At 43.8% G+C, this 26042-nt stretch overlaps 1 protein-coding gene across 3 annotated transcripts; it reads right to left on the bottom strand.

The window, feature by feature from the left end:
* Nucleotides 1–1265: 1265 nt before the first annotated feature.
* Nucleotides 1266–21450, bottom strand: OGFRL1 (opioid growth factor receptor like 1; the record flags this gene model as incomplete). 3 transcript variants are annotated; one of them, XM_082668840.1, is made up of 7 exons in its annotated part: nucleotides 1266–8439; nucleotides 12654–12799; nucleotides 12904–12970; nucleotides 13060–13138; nucleotides 15875–15956; nucleotides 16330–16416; nucleotides 21211–21450. In XM_082668840.1, 7 exons carry the CDS (start codon nucleotides 21448–21450, stop codon nucleotides 7773–7775), a joined length of 1368 nt encoding a protein of 455 aa, XP_082524966.1. In that variant the 3' UTR covers nucleotides 1266–7772. The 3 variants fall into 3 exon arrangements, with proteins under 3 accessions (XP_082524966.1, XP_082524967.1, XP_082524968.1); XM_082668841.1 differs by lacking the exon at nucleotides 21211–21450 and adding an exon at nucleotides 17729–17833; XM_082668842.1 differs by lacking the exon at nucleotides 21211–21450 and adding an exon at nucleotides 17729–17833 and having other exon boundaries at nucleotides 15875–15953.
* Nucleotides 21451–26042: the final 4592 nt, after the last annotated feature.

Here is a 26042-nt window from a genome sequence, read left to right as displayed (position 1 = left end):
TATGTTACACACCATTTGAGAAGAACATATTTGTATATTCCTCGGTAGTGCTGAACATACATTAAGGTTATAAAAATAGTGGAACGCTAACTATTATAGCAAAATTAGTAAACCCAGCCTTCCTTAGTAAAGTCAGATCCACGCTGGCGCGCTAATCTCTCTTGTGAATAACCTATTTTTAAAACGCTCTTCCAATTAATCCCACATATTCACGGGGGTAATCCCAAGGGAAAGGATCATCCTTTCACGTTCCCTGTAATCAGCCCAACTCCTTAGTCAGTCACAATCACGGAGCCTAAACTCACCCACGAGAGGCCGCCCTGACCGTTGACACTTTTCTCCAGGCTGGGATTTCCTGCCACCCCTGGAACACCAGCTGGCCTTCTCTGCATCCACTTGAGGCTTAAAATAAGGAACGTGTTTTAAATCTCTTCTGCGAACTGTCTCCCGTATTATTTAGATCTTACATTCTTAAAGAAATGTAGACTCAGTCCTGCTTTTTTCACTCTACTGAGAATCTCCATCTTTATAAGGTCTTGGGTTGCCTTCTGACATTTGACCCTTGGGGAAAAGCAAACATCTCTATTTTCTGTTACCAGAATGTGTCCGTTCTTCCCTTAGGACGATAATTGCTTGTGTGCGTTGTTCTCTCCCTAAACAGCTCATCCCAAAGGCTGCAGTTAAAATCATGCTTGCTCGCCACCATGGCTGTGGTTTGTTCCCTCTCTCTCTCTGAGTTTCTCAATTATGCACGATGTGATTTCATTCTGACTCTTACTAGTTTGTTCTTAGTTCTTTCATACGCTCTTTTCCCGCCTCTACAGGTCAGCGCAGGCAAGCTCCAACGTGATGCTCTTCCTCACCTTCATCCCCGCTGTCCTGCGGCATCTCGAGCAACGTCCTCAATTGCATCGCACAGCTGCATTTTTCTTAATCAAAAAATTGTTGTTAGAAGACTAGCTCTATTAAGTGAAAAAAAATCTGTCCCCTCCATGAGTTATTCATTTTCAGTCATCTATATTAAATATACTTTTAAAACTCTGCATTAAAGTGAAAAAAAGAGAGAACAGTAAACATCCAGGTACTTACACGTGTGATCTGCCCTCCAAAATCTCCCGACAAAAATAACTGCCTGTGTAAATAAGATTTCACTCTTCAAAATACAATATTTATTTTAGGGGATAAAAGGGAAATAATGTTGATCTCATACCATAACCATAAAAAAAGTCTAATCATAGAAAAACAGCAAAGTCATTTGTTCCAGCTCTTTAAAAATATTTTAATCATGCAAAATCAGCATAATGCTAAAATGTTAAGTAAGATGAAGTGGCTTTTGGTCGTTTTACAGGATGTATATTTGGCAATAGTTATTAAAAATAACAGAACTCTAAATATATAGATTCAGAAACGATATTTTTAAATACAGCAGTAAACAACAGACACTACTGCACTTTATACATTTTCTGGCATAACACTGCCATACAGTTACAGGATTATAAAATAAGTGTTTCATAGTACCATACAGATCCAGAAACTGGTTACAGCTCCTACCACATACACATGGTATTGGTGTGCACAGACGTGCACGGCGTTCTGTAATTCATCCTGCAGGAGATGACAGAGCACAGAGAGGGCCCACGGCTGCTGGAGAGGCAGCACTCATGCAGGAAGGAAAGCACACATCTTTCTAAGAATCTACCCATTTTCCTGAAATACTCAACATACAAAGGACACAATAGTTTCCCGGCTGAAGCGGTGACTGGACCCAGTTGGCCGTCTATCTTCTTAGGTAACACGGAAGAGGAGTGGACAGCTCACTTGGGAAACACGGAAACAACTTTCTTATAAAAAGGACAGGGCTTCCCTGGTGGCGCAGTGGTTGAGAGTCCGCCTGCCGATGCAGGGGGCGCGGGTTCGTGCCCCGGTACGGGAAGATCCCACGTGCCGCGGAGCGGCTGGGCCCCGTGAGCCATGGCCGCTGAGCCTGCGCGTCCCGAGCCTGTGCTCCGCAACGGGAGAGGCCACACAGTGAGAGGCCCGCGTACCGCAAAACAAAAACAAAAGCAAAAAAGGACAAAGAACAAAACGCTTGTCAAACCCTTGCTCTGGTTTGTTGCTCTTAACGGTGGTGCCACACGAGGAAGACGCCATCGCTCTCCCGGCGTGGGGTACAGTCACATGGTTAGAAACAGCCTAGCGCGGGACCTCCTTCCCGTCTCTGCAGCCACTGCCTCCACTTAACTTCCTGTCAGTAGAACCACGGGCAGAGGAATTCAACCTGGTGGCGCATCATGTGATTATTTCTCTCAGTCTGTGAAAGGTTTCCATCTACTGTGGAGTAAGCGGAATCCAGGCTGAAAATGCGAGCATGAATGGCATTGCTTCCCATTCACACCAGTCCAGATCTCCCTGGCACGGATGACACCGAGCACGTTCCCACCGTAAAGCTTCTGCATCCTCATCTGTTCCTCATTCCAGTAAATTCTGGCACTCCACAAACCTACAGTCAGTTACATCTTTATTTCTATAGTGAGTTTCTAGTGACTGTTTCTAATTTTTTGTTTCGATTGTTATTTTCCTCTTCTCCACATGAAACTAAACCCACCAGCACTGAAAAAGGTGTTCATCTGACCAATGACTGCAGACCTTGGACACTTCTTAGGACCAAAGCTTATTACACAACGAATCTCTCTAGTTAATGTAACGGTTCCACAAACTCCATTATAACTTAAAAACAAAAATATGATAAACTTTATAGCTTCAACATATTTTTCATATTAAAATATATAAGGTTTCTGATTTGTCTAAAAAAGGTCTCTCAGCATAACAAGTGCGCACTGGTGCCTTTTCCCTTTCACTTCGTCTTTACACTAAATCATTTTATGGAGAATTTTATATAGAGACCTCTGAAAGAACAACCCCAAATAATTTTTGATGGAAATCAGAAGTTTTGAACTGGCGAGAGGGGTAGGCAGAACTGGTATTTCAATGTTTCCCGAGATAGAAAGATTCAGCTGTAATTTACATAGCAGGTATCCAACTGCTCACAATTTCCTAAACAACTGCAAAATGGTGACGAATGAATTATAACAGGTATTTTATGAAAATTGATACCCAGTGAAACTGTGCATGAAGTCCAAGGTGGCCCACCTTCCTCAGAAGACAGCGATCACGGGGTCCGACACCCTCGGCATCCAGGGGAGGCTCCGGAGACCCCTCCTCTACTGGAGGGGATGCAGCCCAGTGTACGTGCCCCTTCACCAGGACGCCCACTCTGGTTCTCAGCCACCTCCCCATCTCTGAACTCAACCTCCAGGCAAGAGTTTGGGCCATAAAACGAAGCAGTTAATTGTATCCTCCACGTGAACACTTTAATTCAAGGAAACAAACATATTAAGAAGTTATTTCCCACAAGTAACTAAAACAATAAACTTCTCAACAGATGAGGGAAAAAGCAGAAGATGACAAAAAACATTCTCTCTAATCTAGGGAAAAAGCAAGAACAAGTACTGTTTAAATGTTTCTAATAAAACTACAGCATAAAAGTCCAAATTAATTTCAGATTCCTCCAACTATCTACTGGAATTAAACTTTTAAATCATTTCTCTAATAGAATTCCATTCTCTACATCCCTCTGTATCTAAAAGCAAAAGTAAAACACAGATTAATATTACTTGTAGTAACTGAGAGATGTTTACAATGAAAATTACAGGGTGTAGCAAAATTAGGCAGAAGCATAAATAAATGTAACAATGAAGTTAATCTTTCTGCTGTAAGATCTTACTTCTTTCTCAAATGTAACACATTTTTGAACACTGTGGCTAGTACACTTCCTTTTGAACTGATGTTACTGATACAAATGGAAATGTCTCCAAAATGAAAAAGCACGAAAGTAAATTTCATTAAATGAACTGATCTTCACGGTTTGGAATGTTTCTTATGGCAAGATTTCATAATGAAGTAAAAATTTAAACTTCTGAATGAAAAGCATTTACATTAGTTAAGGCACATCTGGACACCTCCAGGCATTCATATTTATAACTATATTATTCTATTATTAACTTCGGTAATAAGGAATTTCTAAAACGTGGTCTGTCCCTAAGCACAGTCTGCTGGGTGGGCTGGAACAGGCAAAGAGGCAGGGTGTACTCACTGTCACCCTAGAGATTACTCAACAAATATGCTCATGGAATAAACACTAAAGAATTCTAAATTGAAAGAAGTCAACCCTTTGTACACCCCTAATTTTCCAGATCCAGCTGACCCAGGCCATCATTTTCTACAACTGCACCTACATTTGAAATGATTCTTGCTTGTCTAACTTCAGCCTACCTTACACTTAATGGATATACCCCAAAGGAAAAGAAAATTGGAACTTTTTAAGTGGGAAACAAAATAGAAATCTTCAAAACTACTCCTATAACAAAGAGTCCCCACTCACCCCAAATAAACTTGAGAGACCCACAGATGCAATTACAATCAAGCAAGATCAAGAACGCCCTTCTTTTCTCAGGTTAGAAAATAAAGCTTTTAGAAGAGCCTCAATTATAGAAAGACAAAGAAACTGGCTTGATTTAGTTACTCAGTAGATTATACACTCAACCATAACTCTACTATAAACCTGGGAAATTTAACTTGAAACAATTAAACAAATATTCCCTCTCCATCAGTTCAACCAGTTTTTGACAACTTGATAAGGAAGTTTACTTTCTAAAATGATTTTTTAGAGAGTAACTCAAAAGTAATACTGTACTACAATATTTTTCCTTTTTCACCAGAGCATTCCTTCTGTCAGGTTAAAGTGTAAAAACTAGAAACAAAGTAGGTAATTTCTAAACACAATCTTTATATTTTTAATACTTAGCAAAATATCTTAGAACTTCTCTGGTAACTCCAGAGTCATAAGTTTTGTTTTCTCCTTGAAACTGAAAATGGTTGTTTCTCAAAACTAAAATCCAAAATAAAACTATACCAAATAATTTTTGAACTGAGAACTGGACATGACTTAGAGAAAGCAGACATATTTTCAGTTCTGTCATGATTCTTTTCAGTTTCTTATGAGATTGAGCATGAGGATGTATAATGGTACAATACTCTTAACGTTATAAACTTTTTCTCTACAGAAATATATCTTGTCATTATATATCACTTTACAGTATTTCAAAATATTTTCACATATATCGTCTCCTTTGGGATATGAAAGCACAAAATATTAGAAATATACTAGACTAACCAAGCGGTGTAACATCTATTTGCCTGAAATGCAAATTAGTATTTTATCAATAGCCAATACTTAGTATATTCACAGTCCATGGTACAATGATAAAGTCTATATATTCACAAAAATTCAATAAAGTTTCTAGTCATTTGGCCATGCTCCACTGCATTTTGATAACAGCTTCTTAGTTTCTGCAAGCACATGGTAGTTCTTAAAAATACAAAACATCACAGTCAAACCCAGAGGGCTGTTTCATGTCGTAACACACACATCTAAAGACACACCTACAGATCTTATTGTAAAACTATTGAATGTACAGAGTATTCTTAATAGAAAAAAGCTCTAGACGTTCATAATTTTTATCTGCAAAAGGAATGCCATCCTCTCACTTGTTTCCACTGAAGAATTCTCTCGTAAGTTATTTACAGATTATGCGTAGGACTCATACTGTTTCACGTGAGTATGCATTTCAAAACAACATGGTAGAAAAAGGCCACTGTTTTAAGTGGAAGCCAGGCAGTTTTCCCTTGAGACTAAATATTCTCAAATTAAACAGTACAATCTAATCAAACCCCTGATTAGGAATACGCTAAAAGTTAAATTATTGAATGAAACATTTTTACTTCTAAGCGTTCTGATATACTATTAGTTTCTAAGTGATTTAGATTATACCCATTTCTTTTAGTATCTGTCCACTTATTAATATTTTAATATCTGGTCACAAAATTTTAACATTATGCACTTAGAAAGTGGTGTGAACACTTTATCATGTATGCAAAATTGGTAAGGTATTTCAAATGAATCATATTCCTACAGTTCAGCCCAATGTGACAACCTACTCTCATGTCCTAAGCTGTAGAACTGTTTATTGAGCTCGATGGGGCCATTAGAGGGTCCATGTGAAAAAACACAGAAATTGAAATGCAAAAGCAGAATGGTTTCCCCAAATCCTAATGCTCACTTCACAAAACAGTAGAAAGCAAAAACTGTCATATTATGAGAAATGATAGTGAAAAAATATTCTATATTTATTGGAATACAATATATAACATGAGCGTTACTAACATTCATATAAAATAAGTCAGATTTGAGCAACAATGCTGTTTCATGTAAACTTCAGGGCAATGTAACCCTTCTAAAGCATACTACTTGTGTGTCTATTTTCTAGAAACCCTCTGCTAAAAATCCTCTGGTCAATAAAGGTAACAGAAGATGACATAATGTGATTTAAAAATAGGACATAGTAAAAATTCTCTGAGGGTTAAAGTGAATAGAACTTCCCTTAAGGGCCTAAGAAACACACAAAAGCCAATTCCTTTCTAAATGAAATGAAGTGAAAAAAAATTTTTTCTGTGAATTGCTTTCACTATATGTGTACGTATGCTCTGAAGTTCTCACCACAGTGTTTGACTTGTTTTCGAATGTGTAATAATTAGTAATAATAGTATAAGCAAGAAAGTTATTTGCTCTTACCCAATATTAACACATTCAGTGCTTACTAAAACTGAATACATGGGATGTCCAGTCTGTTCTCAATTTCGAGCTTTGACAACTTAGAGATGCAGCAGATTACATTTTTTCTAACGATATACTGTGGACGAAGCCATATGAATGTCATAGTCTACATAACACTGAGATATTCATGGTTTTAGGGACCACTGCCTTGTTGCCAGTGCCAGATGCGTGCCTTTTGAAAACGAGTAATTTCCTTTCTTATTTTTTAATTCTTTAGTCATTTGCATTCAGAAACAAGCACCAAATTTGTACAGAACAGCCACAGAAGGCAAAATTCTCTTCTTGGACTTTTGCATCGAAATTTGTTTTTAAGCACTTAACACAGAAAACCATTTTTATTATTTTAAACAAATTCTTGAAATAATACAGCCGACAGTTCCCTCTACGCCACGTAAACGTCACTGTAGTAGATCATCCGAATGTACACTAGAAATGCGCGTGCCCGCCAACACAAGTGGCCAACGAGGGAGAGAACGGAGAGGGGAAGAGGAAAAACAGCAGGACCGACAAACGGGGAGGGGCAAGTATATCTCCCCAAGAACATCCATCCCACTTACCAGAAACTAAAAATAAGCATGCTGAGGTGCTGTAATGAAAAAACTCCCAATTTCTTCCGAATACATCTGAGAAGACCAAATTCTTTCTCGCAGCTTAAAAACAAAGGAATCCATAAAACGGGCAAAGGGGTGGCAACCTAACGAAATTATCCACTTGATTTTCTTCATGTAGAGCGGAGTCACTCCAAAGAATTTATTTGCTGTATCGAAGACTACATGGTTATTTCCAGATACACTGAAAAGAATTTAAAAGTAATTGTTGTGTACTGGATTCGAAAACTCACGTCCCCAAAGTGTTACAGAATGCATTCATGAATTGGGTCCTGTCTTCAGACTTCTGGTTAAATATTAAATTCACTGTCATCCAAAATCAAAACCAAGTGACAACTGAATGCTTACAACAGAGATCACCAACAGCCGGCTACCCTCCGAAACGTGGCCTCTGTTCCTCACCCACACGGGTCTGTGGGCTTCCTGATAATTCACTGTAAGAGTGCGTCATCGTGGGAACCTGTCTCTCCGGGACTCTCACAGTCCTTGTTACGGTTTTCACGCTCTTCATCTTTTTCAGAGGGAGACGCACTCTCCTTTTTCTCCAGCGCATGCGCAATTGTCTCTTCTGGTTGAGGACCGGAATTGTCGGCATCACCCTCTCTCTCTGGGTCTCCGGACTTGGCAGCCTCGCTGCCGGCCTCAGAGCTGGGCCAGTCTGTCTCCTCCTCCGGCTCCCTAGGTGTCACTTTTTTGTCTTCGGCAGCTTTGCTATTTACACGCCCAGCTGCAGAGGGATTTTTGGAGTCCTTGGGTTTTTTGTGCATAGACGTCTGGCTGTGATGCCCTGAGGTGGGCGGGGCGGGGGTCTTCGGGGCTTTGCTGCCCTCGGGCTGTTCCCTCCTGGGTGGTCCCCAGATAAAATTCTCCGAGGGCGTGTAATGTTTCTGGGCGAAGCGCAGGAGTCTTCTCCTTTCCCTTCTGTCTCTAATTGTGTACACGAAGTACTCCAGGGCGCTCTGTTTAATGTTGGGGATGGTATTTTCCACAAGAGCCTCATGAAGGATAAATTTTACAAGAGGAGATTTAAAACTTTCATATCCAAGCTCGCCGAGGCTTTTCAGAATACGAGTGATCCTTAAATAGTTGTGCTGAGACCTGGAAGAGGATTGAATACAACGAAGGAGGAAAATTAGGTGGCGGAAAGCAGGGGCATAAAAACCACTGGGAAACGATTTCTGATGGAAGGGTAAGCTGGGAAAACATGCCTTGTAATGACTTGGCTAAAAGTCGTAGTAGACACCGCTAAGAAGAATAAAACAAGATGTGAAAACCCTGTACCTCAGTGTAACGCCAATCTATGTAAAACTCCAATGCATAAAATAAATTCTCCTTTTTCCTTTAGTTCTTTGTACTTGAAAAACATTTAGATTTTCAATGTATTCCCATGGATGTTGAATGGCTGTTTGTTTGTTAAATACACTGAGGATGACTATCTACTACACAAACGTATCGTACCTGTCACAGGTAAACAGTGCCGAGCATTGGTTACCAGCCGAATGTACGACTTACAGGGTCAGCGGGCCAGCAGAACCCACCATATCAACCCTCAGAAGGAAAGCAGCAGAAACCGTTCTACCTTGCTGGAACAATTCCGACAAAGGAGGCAGAAGTGACTTATTTAGCAGAGCAAAGAGTATAGGCTTTGGAGTCAGAACCGAATTCACACCCTAGCCGTGCCACCAACAGCTACATGAGATCACGGCACCCCTAAGGCTCAAGTACCCACACCTCACTGCACTTGTAAGCATCAAATTAGCTGACATATATGCAGAGCATGTGGAACTCAATAAATTTCAGGCACTATTTAACATCAGTATAATTATTGGTATTGGTATTATTCAGATTTGGTACTAAGGACTACCTTATGTGTACCTATCCCACCTTAATCACCTCATTCTCTTCCGTCTGTGGCCTCTCTCTCACCTCCTCTTTCCCTATCACAGAATTTAAAATTTTACTTCTAATGGCATTGACTGCAAAGACTCCTCTTTCCCCAGATTGCACTAACATCTTTCTTTTCTTGTCCCAAAACTAAAGCCATTAGCAGATGAAAACTTTCCAAACCTATTTTGTCACGATTCATAATCTTGCCCCCCTACCTCACTCAGCCCAAGAGTTGCTTTATTACAAATACCTGGCTGCATCCTAAGGGAACCTTCAGGTCCATGTGTTAATCATGTGTGTCATCACCAGCCCGGGTTAGTTACTCACCCAATATTGCACCACTTATTCCTCAGTTCCCCAAACCTGTCTATACCTCAGACACTGAACTTTAGACAAGCATCGCATATACCTGCCTTGGCTTCCACAAGTGCTTGGTATTCACTTAGGAATAACTAGCAACTTATTTGGGAAGCATGGAAGAGGATACTGAATTATTTGAGGGACGGAAGGGCGTGGCTCCATGGCCTTATATTTTAAGAAGAGAGTTAGTTTGGACAAAACTAAACCCTTAATGATGTGGGCTCACCAGACGCTAGAAATGACAAGTCCAGCAGTTTTCATTATCTCCAGCCTCCTGGATGTTTACCAAAATAGTGTTCTCTTACTATTCGACTCTTTGAAGGCCAAAGGGTACAATGTAGCACAGATACATTTCAGTCTTATGAATCTGTATTTTTTAATAGTTAGGAAGTACCAGTCTTTTGAGACAATACAAATTTGAGTGAAGTTAAGACAATGTCTTTATCAGCAAGACTGATCCAATGTAGAGTTTGCATACTCTAAAAACTTGGTGGTAAAAATCCCAACATCTGCTTCATAAGTCTATGAGAAAGAGAGATATGGAAAAGCGGAAGAATGTTTTCCTTTAAAAATCCCAAAGAAGAGTTAACACAACACAACAAAATTTACTATATTTGCAAGCAGCTCAGTTTCACATATCCAGTCCAGGATGAATGACCAAGATAAAATTTCTGTGTACACTTATCTGTATCAACACGTTCTCCAATTAAAAAGTTTACATAATAGTAGAAAAGGACAAACACTTGGGTTAAAGAGAATGGAGATCCGGATTATAGAACAAAATTATACAAGAAAGAAATCGGGTGTTTCAGTATGATTTGAAATAAATGTCACAAAGAAATACAAAAAAAACACCCCACACTCCTAGAGTTGTGAGTAGACTTTGGGGTCGCGTAGCAGATCAAAGAGAGAAGCTGGGCTTCCAGACAGCGGTAAGGGTAGTAAGAAGGGCTGAAGCTGTCAGGAAGAGCAGGTTAGCGAGGAAAGGACACACAAAAGCCAAGAATCAGGAGACAGAAAGTAAAAGGGAGAGGGGATTCCAGGGTCTAAAATACAGCTCCATAATCCAAGGTGATTACAAATAAAATTGGAAGTCCATCTTCGTGGTTGGTCTATATGTCTGCACTCTCGTGTTTGAAAATGTTTTACCTCTTTTAGTCATGGTCACTTGTTCACTAAACTTTATTTCACTTGATTTTCATTCAATAGTTTTTATCCGCTAGGCTACGATAAATGTATTGAGTTCCCTGCTTACTGTGAAAAACTCAAGATGTCATACAGCTTAAAACACAAGTAAAAGCTGTAAGCAATACCCACGGAAAGGAAAAATGATGGTGGAAAGGGAGCAGCATGGGGCAGTAGGGGTCAGGCTCCCCTCCCCACACCAAGCTAGGACATCACTCAACGACAGCCTTCGGAAGGGTGGCTTCCAGCTACTAATCTGAGGACCTGACAATAAAACCCCAAGGAGGATTTAGGCAGACAAACCTGTTTTGTTCCTCATTATTCATTCAACAAACATTTACTAAGTATGATTGCTATTCCGACCAAAACAAAACCAGGTGGAAATTCTCTAAAACGATAGTCGTGGGTACGTGGAAGATGAGATGCTACCAGATCCTCTTCAAAGGCTGCCTTCTGCCAGCCTTCATGTCAACAGGCTGCTTGCACACAGCCTTCTGTGACAGTCTGACATAAGTGCTTAGAGACTCTGTCCAGAGATAGCTACCTGCATCGCCTAGGCAGAGGCATATATACTTCTACTATAAGTGCTCTACAGAAATCAAAGTGAACTTGAGTTATGAGTTAATGGGTCTTCTCGTCAAGATCATAATGCTTTATGCCCATATCCTGCGTGTTTTAGTGCAAGCTACCATTTTAACAGCGTTGATTATGACTAATAAAGTAAACGGAAGGCTTAAACATTAATATTGTACTCATACTCATTTTACACAAGCAAGATAAAAGTTCTAGGAAAGCACAAAAAATTTAGTTAAGCAATGCAAAAAATTCTGTTTGGGGCAAAGAAAAATTTCTTAGGTTAGTTTTAATTTTGTTTTTCTCTTAGTACCTGCCCAGTTCAGCTAATTACAATGTGCTAAAAATGTTTAAAGTTGGTTTTATAGTCCAGTGCTCATAAGTCACCCTATAATTAAAAAGAAAAAAAAGCCAGTTTGCATGCAAAGAAAATAATAATAAAAAAAAACCAACTTTGGGCATATGTGTTAATGAAAGTTATAAATATCCAAGCAAAAGAATATAGCAGGGCTTCCCTGGTGGCGCAGTGGTTGGGAGTCCGCCTGCCGATGCAGGGGACACGGGTTCGTGTCCCGGTCCGGGGGGATCCCACATGCCGTGGAATGGCTGGGCCGGTGAGCCATGGCCGCTGAGCCTGCACGTCCGGAGCCTGTGCTCCGCAACGGGAGAGGCCACAACAGTGAGAGGCCCGCGTACCGCAAAAAAAAGAAAAAAGAATATAGCAAATCAATTCCAAATAAACTGGTAAAATTTTCTTCCAGGTGTTTGGCTTTATTAACCAAAAATGGGCTTCTGGTTTTGACCTAAATGGCGAAGATTCTAATTTTCCCTCTTTCTTAGTAAAATGTATGAGTACCTGTCAGTCTTATGAAATGATTTGTATATGTCATAGGCTTAATTCATGGATTTAATCTAAGAAAGCACTGTGCCTGGGAAGCGTGCTGAGCTAGCAGAATCTCACAACCTAGGGGATGGGTCTGGAAAAGTGTCCACAAACAACAACCGCAAAGGTCAAGCAACGTGGGGTAAAGAGGGGGCGAGGCCACACTTGGCTGGGGGCAGCGGAGATGCTTCAGGAAGAAACAGCTCTGAAACCGAGCAGCCGCCTTTCTACCTGGAATGTCATTCTTGTTTGGCTGCTACTTTGTTTTGCTTTAGAATACAGAACAGGAATGAAGTGCATCTCAGACGAGCTTTTGAATGCAAATTCCCGAGCCCATCTGTTGCTTGTTCTACGAGCCATAGAGAATTCCGACCCGGGGAAAACACCACGCCCGCCCGGGGTTGCACTGCGGGGCTTTACTTACTCGTTCAGGTGCTGAAACCTTTCCTGCCAGTTAACAGCCCGAGCAACATTTCCAGTTTTATCTATCAGTTTTATTCCAAAAAATTCCAGCATCATTTTATAAGCCAAGAGGAATCTTCTAATGGCCTCTTTTGTTTTCTTGAATTCCTAATGAAAAAAGAAAAGTCAGCTGGGTGACTCGGACTTATCAGGGCCATCGAACGGCAATATAATTTGACTAATTCACACCAAATGAAATGAGCTGGCCTTACCTCAATTTCATACGTAGTTAGTTCTTTAGCGTAAAAGTTCAAGCCTTGTTCTCTCAGGGGGAAAAGCCTACGTTTTAGAAAAATAATATTTTTACATTAATGTTGCCTGGGAGACACACATGATGAAACAGGTGCGAGACAGAGCACACGACTGACCATTGGATGTAGGTATGGCTGTATTCCAGCTTCTCGTAATCTCCTTTCCACTTACTGAGAACTTCTTCAATGTAAACACCTAAAGAGTAAAGATTTAGAACACGAACCAGACGTGTAAAACATTGTTGGAGGCATTTTAAGACTGAATCGCTTAAGCCTTATGTTAAAACTTAACGACAGCACACAACAACAATGCTTGTGTAAGATGAATACCCTATGCCATATACTCTGCTATGTAATAAGTCTAATTCTAAAAACAAATTTATGGCACCTCAGATCGGAGAAAGCGCTACTGGACAGTTACTCTAAAGCAGAGGCTGGCAACCTATGGCCTGCCATCTGTTTTATAAATAAAGCTTTATTGGAACACAGCCAGGCACATCCATTCACGTATTTTCTATCATAACAGGGGAGTTGAGTAGTTGCAACAGAGATTGCGTGGCCCACAAAGCTGAGGATATTTACTCTCTGGCTCTGTACAGAGAAAGTTGGCCAACCCCTGCCCTGGAGGGCCATACAGTTCTTGAAATACTAGATCAAATAAAAATGAAATGTATGCCAGGCAAAAAGATGGGAAGAAGAGAAAGGAGAGAAGCAGGGAAAAGGAGGAAAGGGAGGAGAGAAAAGGGAAAGGAAATGGTGGTGAGCGCCTCCTAGCGGCGGGGGCCGGGATTACATAGGGTGTAGCCAGCCCGCTGAATCCACCCAGCACTGTCTCAAACCAGCGTCACCAGCCCCGCTTTACCACTGAGGACATGGTGTGATTTGCTCAGTCACACATTAACAAAACCAGGAGTAGAACACAGGTCTTTCTGGTTCTGAAACGTAAGCCCTCTTCTTCACCACATCCAGTTCTTCTCCTATAGGAACTTATCACGGCAAAATCCTCTGCTTCCCAAATCTGTCTAGTCACAACTGACTGTGCGGCCACTTAGTCAATTTTATAGGAAAAGACACAACAACCTAATATCTTTCTAGACGTAACTCATCTCCTTCTCGTTTCCTCCAGAGATCACCAGTTTGTACTAGAGGTCCACACTCAGGGTTTTTGGTAAAAGGCTGTTTTTTAATCATCAGCATGTTGAAGCCATTTACCTCCATAATTTCCCATTTGTTTCCCCTTCCATCTATCCCTCCTCCTACTTAATAAGTAACATACATCATTGCAGCCTTATGCTTACTGACAAGCGTGGTGTGTGTGTGTGTGTGTGTGTGTGTGCGTGTGTGCGCGTTCACACATACTGGGAAGGAAAGTGAGAGTTGATGTAATTTATATAATAAACTAGAATAACATTTTATGTGACCTTAGCTAAAACTTCTGACCTCCACCAGTCTTACAAGGTTTCCAAATAACTTTTGTGATAAAGATTACAAAAAATTAATGCATTGCTTTAAGTTATCGCTCTAAATTACCACCTCAAAAATAAATTCACTGTTAGAAACATAAAAATAATTGAGTTAAATACTGCCATTATCTCTATGTTCAATGTTTTTAATATTTTGAAGGCATTCCTTTGGGAAAAATTTTTTAAATTCACATCAGAGTCAAATTACCTATCTATCATTGCATTTCTTCAAAAGGTTTTCTTACTCCACATCCTAAAAAACTAACTAATTTAATTAATACTATTTCAACTAGTAAATAAAGCAGTACCTTTCTACCATTAGTCAATACAACAGGGCTTTTTTATCCAGAGGGCTCCTTCCAAAACAGGGCAGACTTCTGGGACACCAGGAATCAACTACAGATAAGGGGATCTGGCCATTGCAGCAATGTTCTTACATCCTAATTTCCAACTGGTGCGTCTGCCAGTGCACAAATATAGGGAATTCCTTAGATATTCTTCAGCCAGTTAGCTCATCAAAGACTGCAAGGTCCTGCCACTCGGAGAGCTTTGCAATCCATGACCCTCGTCCCCTGACTCACGCTGCTGGAGATTTGGCTGGGTTTCCACTGAGAGTGAAGAGCAGCGGCCAGGGCCATCTGGTCATCTCACAGAGATAAGGGCTCTACGGACGGGGAGCAGCCAGCTTTCTGGTTTGACCTGGATAAAATGAGGACGCCCACCGCGAACCACGGCCTGGTGCCTGGGTGAGTCATGCGTATCACCACGGAGACTGCACCCTCTCACTAAAGGTCTAGGAAAGATCCTGGGAGGGCAACTGTAGAGTGTGGAGGAGGGCCAGTATGTCTGACAGAGCTGCGTGGAGATCTACAGTGTGTGCAGTTCCCTCCCTGGGATGCTGGAACGCTGAACTGGGGCTGCTCTAGCTCCCTGACCTTGAATCTGAAAATCGACAGGAAAGATTATTCTAATAGAAAAACAACCACCTTTCAATTATGTTCCAAAGATTTTCCGGGTTTGGCACAGTGAAAAGAACACCGAACTCTGGAGCCCAGATCCAAGTCTATGATCAAGTCTATGATCAAGTCGATCATCAAGACCCAGCAACTTCATCTTTAAAGTGAGGAAACTGAATTTGATCTCCCTTATGGGTCCTTAATAATCTAATATTCTATGGTTCTCAAAATCTCTTTTCCTCTCACAAAAATGGCCCCCACTACCTTTCAGATAGTAGTCGCCACTGTAAACAGGTGGTGGGAAGGATGGCTAATCCTCAAGTTACCCCCCCCAGAACCTGCTGAGCAGATGCTCACAGCTCAAGGGTCTAGGACTCTGGGGACACAGTGGACCGCAGGGCAGAGCAAAGCCAGTCAATGAACAATGAATGCACTGACCATGGAATGAACAAAGAATGACTAGCGGTACTACTATTTAAAGTTTGCTTTTTACCAAGGGAGCGGATTACTCACCATCAGGCTTAAATGGAATTTTATTCTTATAAAAACGAAGGTTGCTCAAGTCATTTTGATATCGGATATCTTTGAAGTTCTGCTAAAGGAAAAAATAAGTCAATCTCCAGCATATGGACATACAAAAAAAGGCACAGGGGCTTCCCTGGTGGCGCAGTGGTTGAGAGTCCGCCTGCCGATGCAGGGGACGCGGGTTCGTGCCCCAGTCCGGGAGGATCCCACATGCCGCAGAGCGGCTGGGTCCGTGAGCCATGGCCGCTGGGCCCGCGCATCTGGAGCCTGTGCTCCGCAACGGGAGAGGCCACAACAAACAGTGAGAGGCCCGCGTATAGCAAAAAAAAAAAAAAAAAAAGGCACAAGGACCTTCCTTGCACATTTGCTCACTGGCACCACAAAGTAACAAAAACAGAAGGGAAATATTTTACATTTTAGAAAAAAAAATTCTATAGTCTTACTGGGTACTGGTGTCGGTATTTGTACAAATCCCTCGCAGCATAAAAACTTCTCTTTGGTTTGGCAGATACTTCAGTGGAATCAGCCTCCTAAAATAAAAAGTGAAATTCCATTTACGTGTTGAAGCAAGATAATTTCACCAAGAAGTTTCCAGAACAAACTTAAAATAATGAACATCCATAAAGAAAGCCTGAAAAGTGTCAAGATGTCCAGATAAATGAAGGATATTATAAACGTCCTCTTAATAATGCTTACAAGCAACATTTGTTGGCATTCTCGTTTCCTGAGTGGAAGCCAATAACATTTGTCCTAAGGTGTTTCACTAAATAAAAAACTTTATTATTCGCCAAAAGCCTATAGAGGCCAAATGTTATGGATCGGTATCCAGTAGAAACCTGAAAACCTTAGAATTCTTAAAATGAATTTGAGACCTATATTTTACCAGCGGTTACACAAGTGATTCTTTGACCAGACTTATTTTAGAATACTTTACATAACACTAAAAAAAAAAGTGTTAAGATAATAAATCAATTCCTCAAAGAAAACTGTCATTAATTTTGCAATGTTTAGCTGTACTTGGAAGTCAAGTAATATTAATGCAAGGAAAGGGGGCTTTTAACACAAACTAAATAGCTTTCTAAATTCCACCCTTTACAGCACCATAACAAGTACACAAAGGTATGAATAACCTTCCATTAATTCAGTGATAATACAATGTGATTAAAGCTAGAAAATTTCAAATATATACACACAAAGCAATAAAAGCTCTCAATTGGAATGAACTTCACATCACACTGTAGTAACTTATATGTGGTAGTTTACTCACTCTATTTAAATTCTAAACCAAACTCCCAGTCCCATGACATAATTTTGAAAATATAAGACACAGGTCAATATAATCAGTTCGCATTCTCTAACTCCATGTATCAATACTATTATAACGTGCAGGAACGTGCTTTGGGTCCAGTGTCACGCAGAAGGGCAACAAGACTGGTGACAATGATGAAACAGATGACAAAGTTTAGGTCTGAATATTCATTAAGAGCTTTGCCCCTCCCCTTTTCTCCTCAGCCCCCACCCCCATCTGTGCTGACAGACTGGCATCCTCTAGGCAGTTTTCACACGTTTCTGAAGTGGCGTGATTCTCACTATTACTACAAGTACAGAGGTACTTACCAAAGTCGCTGGTGTTTAACACTGGCTACTCTGTCACGTTACATAAGCGAGGCAAAGCTTACGTTCTGGTCCTTGCCACACGTTTCAAAATAGCTCTGCCTAGCAGGTTTCTGAATCTATTTAGCCTGAGCTACAACCCCATGACTCATCATCCGACATGTGTACAGAAAGCACTTTTCCATGTACGAAGCACATATATTATTTCCTTTGATTCTTATAACACACCTGGCAGGCAGTTAGGAGTGCTTCCATCTTAGAAACAAGGTAACGCAGGCTCGGAGAATTTCACCAACACCCAGAGGCCAGCGACAGCGGGAGAATGAGAACCCCAGGCTCTGGGCTCCAAGTCTAACTAATTAGGTCTGAATCAGTTTCAGCTCCACCAAATGCGAAGGATCATTATAGAAACCGTGGTGTCATTTCAACAGCCCCAAACTGGGAGTCAGGATACTTGGGCTGAGTCTTCACTCTGCTGCTGCTTTGTGAAGCTTTTAACTGAATCCTAGTTTGATCATCTTTGAAATGAGGAGAATGACTCACACCCTGCCTATTTCCCAGGATTATCACGGGAACGCCCACCTCCCCCATCCTCTAAATGTGCCAACCTGCAGGCAGTGTCCCTGCTCCCCCCCCACTTCCCGCTCCTTTGGTCTCTCTATTCCACCCCCTTTCACCTGCTCAGCCACCGATTTTGTTCCTTAACATATTATTCCTAGTTCCTGTGTCACCAAAATGTCCCTGTCTTTTTTTGGGGTTTTTTTTGCAGTACGCAGGCCTCTCACTGCTGTGGCCTCTCCCATTGTGGAGCACAGGCTCCGGACGCGCAGGCTTAGCGGCCATGGCTCACGCGCCCAGCCGCTCCGCGGCACGTGGGATCTTCCCGGACCGGGGCACGAACCCGTGTCCCCTGCAACGGCAGGCGGACCCTCAACAACTGCGCCACCAGGGAAGCCCTGTCCCTGTCTTCTGGGTCATTTCCTTCAGCAAACATGCTGTAGTATCTCTCATCTTAAAACAAACATACAGGGCTTCCCTGGTGGCGCAGTGGTTGGGGGTCCGCCTGCCGATGCAGGGGGCGTGGGTTCGTGCCCTGGTCCGGGAGGATCCCGCATGCCACGGAGTGGCTGGGTCCGTGGGCCGTGGCCGCTGGGGCTGTGCGTCCGGGGCCTGTGCTCCGCGGCGGGAGGGGCCGCAGCGGTGAGGGGCCCGCGTACCGCAAAACAAACAAACAAACAAACAAAAAACCTACACAAATTGGAACTGACCCAAACCCCATCTGAATGACAGATCCATAGATCTGCTCCCTTTCACAGTAAAGCCTCACCGGAGAGTTGCCCAGAGTCCCCGTCCATCTCCTCTTCTCCCATTTACCACCCAACCAGGCTTCCATCCACAACCAAACGACTCTTGTGAATGCCACCTAACAAATTTCCATCTCACTGAGCATCCTTCTTGGTGCTCAACTCAGGCAACCTCCCAGCAGCATGGGGCCAGCTAAGCCCTGTCCTTCCTGAAACACTGTCACCTGCCACAGCTGCCCTGGTTTCCGTCCCATCTCATCGGTCGCCCCTGGTCAGCCTCATCTCTGGTCCCCCCTCCTCACGTGCTCTCAGTGGAGGAGTGCCCAGGGCTTGACCACATTTCTCACGCTCCTCGACGACCCCGTATCTTCCCAGGACTTTCAATACCTCCACTCGTACATGCTGATGACTCCAGTCCTGGACTGGGGCTCCACTCGTAATTAACTACTCACCAACTCCACTTGGCTGTCTCATAAGATATTAAACCCAAGAGCATTCTCGACCTAACCTCAGATGCCGCTTTCCCCCTAGACTTCCCCATCTCAGTGAATGGCACTGTCGTTTGTCAGCTATTCAGTTGGACTAGGAATACAGCAATGGAGCTGGTAAGAAGTAGTCGGTCTGGGATAGACTTTAAAGGTAGCTCCAGTAGTTCTTGCAAATGACTGTGGGGTGTAGGGAACAGAAGACGTGGACAGTCAAAAGCAGCATTAAAAAGTAGAAGTTACATCAAAAAACAAACAAACAAACAAAAAGTAGAAGTTACATGGTGATACAGAGAAGAAAAATTAATCATTCAAGGGGAAAAGGAAGGGTTGGCGCCATTTACCATTTACTGGGGTTGCAATTAACTGATAGAAACATTAATTATAAAACTGTTTTAGGGCTTCCCTGGTGGCGCAGTGGTTTAGAGTCCGCCTGCCGATGCAGGGGACACGGGTTCGTGCCCCGGTCCGGGAAGATCCCACATGCCGCGGAGCGGCTGGGCCCGTGAGCCATGGCCGCTGAGCCTGCGCGTCCGGAGCCTGTGCTCCGCAACGGGAGAGGCCACAACAGTGAGAGGCCCGCGTACCGCAGAAAAAAAAAAAAAAAAAAAAGGAAAAAAAAAAAAACTGTTTTATATAGATGGACCAGGTGAGTTGGACTGAATCTGAGCGGGTGTTTTTTGACATCCCAAACTTCTTCAGAAGGTTTCTTCATTTGGAGACAAGTGGGAGAGAAAAACACTGGAATACAGTGTCTCATACTTCCCTGAGGTTGAGCTCCCAAGGCAAGATGACCCAGCAGCAAGGGGCAGAGTTACATTCACGACTCCAGCACGTCCGAAGTTCTGATGCTGGTGACAGGCGTACTTGGGTTTGCACCTCTCTCTCCCTGGATGATCTTGGGCAAGCTTCTACTAAGCCTCAGTTTTCTCTAAAGTGGGGACTCAAAACAGGAACTCCCACCGCACCCCACCCCTAAAACTGCAGTTGATGGAAATGACCTGGATAGCACAGAGCTTGCACTAAGACGGTTTCCTCCTGACCCAAAAAGAAATGAACGTCAAGATGTAGAAGGCAGCCTTCCTATAAAATATACCGCTGATTCCTCTCCTCAACCCAAGAGCCCATGGTTACATCAGATTTGGGGCTCCACTTCCCACCCTCATCCCCCCATGGCTGATGGGAAGGAGGGCCTGACCCAGGACCACCAGCCTGTCAGAGCTCCGCCAGGCACACTTCTTCAGAGGCTCGGCCACGCAGCTCCTCCTTCTGAAGTTTTCTGGATTATTTTCAGTCCATCAGAGGTTAAAAGGGATATTTATCTCGTTACTAACCCCTCCTCCGAATTGTAGTGGGCAAATGACTTCAGCACAGCTGGATCAACAAGTCTTCTGGGTGAAACAGGAATTTTGAAGCGTGCCCTGAACTCCTGGGTTGGAAGGCCTGACTTGGAATAGGAACCCTGGTGTTTTAACGTTGGATGGGGACTCCCGCCGTAGGGAGACGGCTCGCTGCTCCATCGTAGTCCCACCTCATTCCGGGTTGTTGTTGTTGTTGTTGTTGTTGTTTTAACCAATAACACGCACTAGATGGGTTTTCACAATCCTCTGTTCTGAGGCAGGTCCCTCCCACCCCGCCTTCCATCACCCGTCTGCGGAGGCAGAGAAGACACCCCTCCAAGTTGGGTTCTGCCCGGAGGGACCGCCTCGTCGCACCCGCGCTCAGGCCCCAGGCCGGCAGCGGACGGCTCCGGGCGACCGCCGCGCGCAGGCCTGGGTCCCGGGGCAGCGGGACGGCGGGGGGAGGACGAGGCGCCCTGCTCAGCCCCCGCCCAGGCCCCGCGCGCGGGGAGTCGCCCGGGGCTGCCCCCTTCCCGGCAACGTCCCCCCCATCCCGGCCCGAGGCCCCCCCGGCCGCGTACCTGCTCGGCGCCCGCCGCCTCGGCGTCCCGGTCGGGCGCGGGGCTGGCGCGGGGCCGGCCGCCGGCTCGCTCCGGGGGCTCCGGGGACTCCGGGGGCTGCGCGGGCTCCCGCCCCGGGCCCTCGCCGCCGCCCGGCCCCGGTTCCTCGGGCTCGGGCTCCGAGTCCGTCTGCCAGGTGGAGTCGCAGTCCTCCACGGTGGTGGGCTCGCGCACGCCGACCCCGCCGAGCAGGTTGCCCATCGGAGAGACGGGCGCGGGCGGGCGCGGGGCTCCGGACTCCGGCTGCGGCGGCGCTAGGGCCCGGGCAGGGCCGCGGCCAGGGCGCTGGGCGGCACCTCGGCGCCCAGCCCGCTCTGCCTGCGCGCGGCGAGCGGCGGGCGCAGGGCGGGGAGGAGCCCGCGGCCCCGGGACCGCCGCCCGCGCCCGAGCCCGCCCATCGCTCCCGCCTCCCCGGCCCCGCGCGCCGCGCCCGCCGCTCTGCCCCCCGGAAGGCCCGCCTCCCTCGGCCTCGGACGTGCCCGGGGGGCGGATCGGGGTCCGAGGAGGCGTCGCCGTCTGCGGGCGAGTCCCGTCCACATCCTCCCCCTCTCTCCCGGCTGGTCCGGGAGGAAGACGGATTGGCCGCGGCAGAAGACAAAGCTGGTGGTGACCGGGCAGCACATCAATAGAAACCCCGAGCTACCGAGACTGCATCTGGCCAGCCACCCAGAGTCCCCGCGGACCAGAGAGTCAAAGCTGTCTGCTACCTCATCCAAAGAGCAAAAGCAGCAATAACCATCAGACTTTCACCTGCATCCGTGGATGGTTTCACTAACACCCACTCCGCATCTGTGCTCGGAGGAAAAACTCAGAATCCTCGGCCCCTTGGTCTGTTCTGTAAATGGAAGGACAGCCGGGGAAAACGTGTTTTAGAAGTACCTAAAGGTGAAACAGCACGATGGAACAAGTGACTCCTGTAAACTTTGCATTGTGGCCTCCGGCTACAGGAGGCCACGCCTGCACGTGCGCAGCCCGGCGGGTGCTCAGCTCACATCTACAGACTGGGGGCTGAGTAGACAGGTTCGACGTACACGTCTAAAGCTTCTTTCTAAATGTTTCGTGGTGAAATAGGAGACCACAACAGGGACGATGGGCTGTTTCTAGGGCGAGGATAGGTGAACAGGATGCCCATTCCACAGGTAAATCAGGACTGCCCGTCTTTAAGCACTATGGCTGTGGCTCTGCCCCTAATCAGTTTCTGGCCTTGGACAGGTCGCACAGCTACTTTAAACCTAAATTTCCTATCAAATAGGACCCGATTTTCTCTTCCACGTCCCTTGCAGCCCTGACTTACAATGATCTAAAACTAATAAGTAACAGACACACAAATAGACCTGACACACAAAAAAGACTTGTTGGTCATAACGGCTTAGTGAAGAAAACATGGGGCAGGAGTAGGCCACACGAATCTAGCTGGTCCGATCTGGGAGTTTGGAGTCATCATCCCATGGCAGTGGACCAGAACACGTTGCAGAAGTAAATGCTGTCCGTCTAGCCGTAAGCATCCCAGAAAAGAAAGTCTAGTGATAGTTGCTGAGCCCTTGTGCTCCTGGTCTGGCTGTGTGTAGATTACAATTGGCCTCATGTTCTTTGCTCACCTCCCCTTGAGAGGTACAGTCTAACTCCCTATGCTTTGAATCAAGGCTGACCACAGGGGCTTGCTTTGGAAAACAGACTGCGGTGCGGAGGATTTTCCAGAATATCTGGAACTTGCAAGGTAAAGCCTATAAGGAATCTTGCCTCTTCTCCTGAGGTCTCAGGAACATACTATTGTGTAGCCCTGAGCCGCCATATAAGAAGTTCCACTCCCCGGAGACTGCGGGAAAGGCCGCTGTGTCTGTCTTTTGGTCACCAGTCCCAGCAAGGTCCTGCCTTCCAGCAACCCCTGCTGCATCCTGCTGGGTTTTACTGGATACTCCAGACCAGCCCATCTGCCCGCTGAATACCTCTCAGTGACCTCCACTGTTGCCATACGGAACAAAAGAGCCACCCAGCAGAGCCCTGCTCAATTTCCTGACCCTCAAATAGTGAAAACAATAAAATGGCTACTGTTTTAAGTCACTAAATTGTGCAGTAGTTACACAAGCGATGGCACAATGAAAAATGTCTGTGAAAGCCTATATGTATTTGTATGTATAACTGCTGCAATTGAATCTTTACCTTTTCCACCACCTTTTGGCAAATGTTTTTATAGGGCAATAGGATTTTGTGCCAAGTTGTGCAATATATTTTCTAAAGAATATAATTTTACATGAAGTATTACCAAAAACCTTAAGTAGTGATTTTTAAAAGTAAGTTTGGAGCAATAATTGATCACACTGTGTCCAATCTATGTTAAGAAAGTTAATCCTGGAGGTCTCTCATCTCCAGGTTCTGTATAGGAGTTACCCTACCGGAAAACCTAAATTTCTTCATTATCCCTACCTTTGAGAGCATTTAACATTCCCTCATTGACACTAAAGAAGTATGTCTTTGCTTCAAATAAAAAATCCAACACTTAGGGCCATGCACATATTAATTTATCAATACATATTAACTCTAATCATTATTCACCAGTATATCTTCAAAGAATATTGAACTCAGCAATTAAATAGATATACATGGAATGAGGAGAAACTACTATCATAATGTCCTATTACAAAGTATAACTTCTGACTCCCTGTACCCAGAATCTACCCTAAGCTCTCCAGATACTATAGCCATGCTCCAGTGTAACTGTTTCAACCTTGTCATGGTTTCAACCATGTCCTTGAAGGGTAAGGCCATGGTCAGGAGGACATGGTACTTCAGGAACTAAACGTTTTTGGCTAGAATCCAAGATACATGTAACATAAATTTTTTTATAGTGAATTGTGTTTTAGGGACTTTAAGAAAGAAGGTTTATTGTTATAGAATTTCCTTTGAGAGCCTTTCATATAAAAGGAAAAGGTAGATCAAAGGCCATTTCATCCAACCTCAGGAGTTAACTTCTCAGTAGCTCCCGGGAATTTTAGACCCATGGAGAAAGAAAAAAAAAAAAAGTTATAAAAAAAAAATCACCCTCTTTTATCAAAAGCAGCTCTATTTCCATTACTTCCGAGGGGACACTTTTTGTTTTATCATTTTGTATTAAGAGGAAAAGTGTAGGGAGTAGATAAATGACATCCTCAACAGAAGTAGGGAGTCGGAGCTGCCCTGGCGGTGTCCATCACGTGTCCTCTGCAGCCCTTTCCAGGCCACTGGAGTATTTGGCTAAAACCCCAAGTATGAACGTACCATATTCAAGGAACCTAAGAAGCAAATGATTCTAAGATGCATCTTATTCCAGAGATATTTAAATGTGCAAAACTGTACGTTCTACAATTCATGCAATATGGCGGTTTGCTACAAGAGAGGTTTAACATTTTTAAAGGACTCATTTATTTCTAAGAAATAGTTTACAATTCGGAGGCCAACTCTAGATTCATATCCAATACTGAGTATTTTCACCGCTTAAAGCCCTTTTTTCCCAATCGCACGAAAATTATTGACAAAGCAAAGGTAAAATGCTCATAGAATTTATAAGTGTTGACTTAGTGGATAATAAGATATCAGTGGAGGTAAGCTGAAATTAATGTGATAAGAATTTGGTAATAAATCATCATTTGCATAACGAAACAAATAAATTCAGCCTGTAGACTAAAATTAGAGCCATGTTTAAAAAGTAATAACATTTGTTCAATAACAATGTTTGGAGTCCTTAGTTGAACAATTCAGCAGCATTTAGACCCATATTTTGGATTTTGATTTAAGATGCTGTGCTGAAAATAGAAACTGAAAAGATCTTTTCTAGCCATACTTTAAGCAAAACATTCAAAATTTTTAAAGAAAATTAGTATAAAAGCTATTAAATATAGGAATTTTGATGTCAATCAAAAAAGGAAAAGAAATGTTGCCTATCACCTCCAAAATTATTACTTATTTTCCATGAATAAAAATAGATATGTATCCCCACATTCCCTTTTTCCAATTATTACCATTAAGTATTTGTTATTATTTTATACAATTCTTTAAATTGGGTGGCCCTTTAAATTTATCTGATCACTTAAAAGCATTTCAGTAACTGAATAAGAAGTGGATATGTAAACACATTCTGGACTTTTCCCCAGCTCAGAAGGGTGCTTGTTATTAAATTTACAGCCAAGGAATATGTGATTCTTGTGCACTCCTCCAGTCTTCCTCGGAGTTTCTGCCCTTCTCATTTACAGTTACTCTTAACCTTGTGAAAAGACTCCCCGAGGCATGTTGTAGGAATGGATCTCTTCCAGGCTTCTCAGAGCACAGGCGCCCCTATGAGGACACATCAGAACCAGCAGACATGCTGTCACTGAGCCCAGGGACATGCCAGAGAGGATGCAGAGAGACCCAAAGGCAAGCATTCGGAGCTCTAGCCCGGGACTTAATGGCGCCTCAATATAGCAGAGGAAATGAGTCTTGCTTCTGCCCAAAGACAAGTATAGGCTGGCTAAGCCTCAATCAACCCCGGACTCTGGTCTGGCCTTCCATGAGACGGCTGTGCCGTTTGGGAGGTTAAAGCGTCATTTCTCATAGACTGTCAGCAACTCCATTGGGAGAGAACTTGGGCCTGGGTGTTGGTGACAAGGCACACTCCATCCAGATGGCCATCTCTTCACAGAGAGGCACCGTCCTATTTGGCAACAACCGTTTCTTCCAGGCTTCAGAGCTCACAACCACCTTTAGATGAATGCCAAGGGATAGCTTTGTCTCAGTTTGAAACTTTGTTTTCTGATGGCTAATCATCTATTCTACCCCAT

This window comes from Grampus griseus (genome assembly GCF_964374135.1).
Source record: "Grampus griseus genome assembly, chromosome: 13".
In the NCBI taxonomy this organism is placed as follows: domain Eukaryota; kingdom Metazoa; phylum Chordata; class Mammalia; order Artiodactyla; family Delphinidae; genus Grampus; species Grampus griseus.
This window is presented reverse-complemented; position numbering and strand designations above follow the sequence as displayed.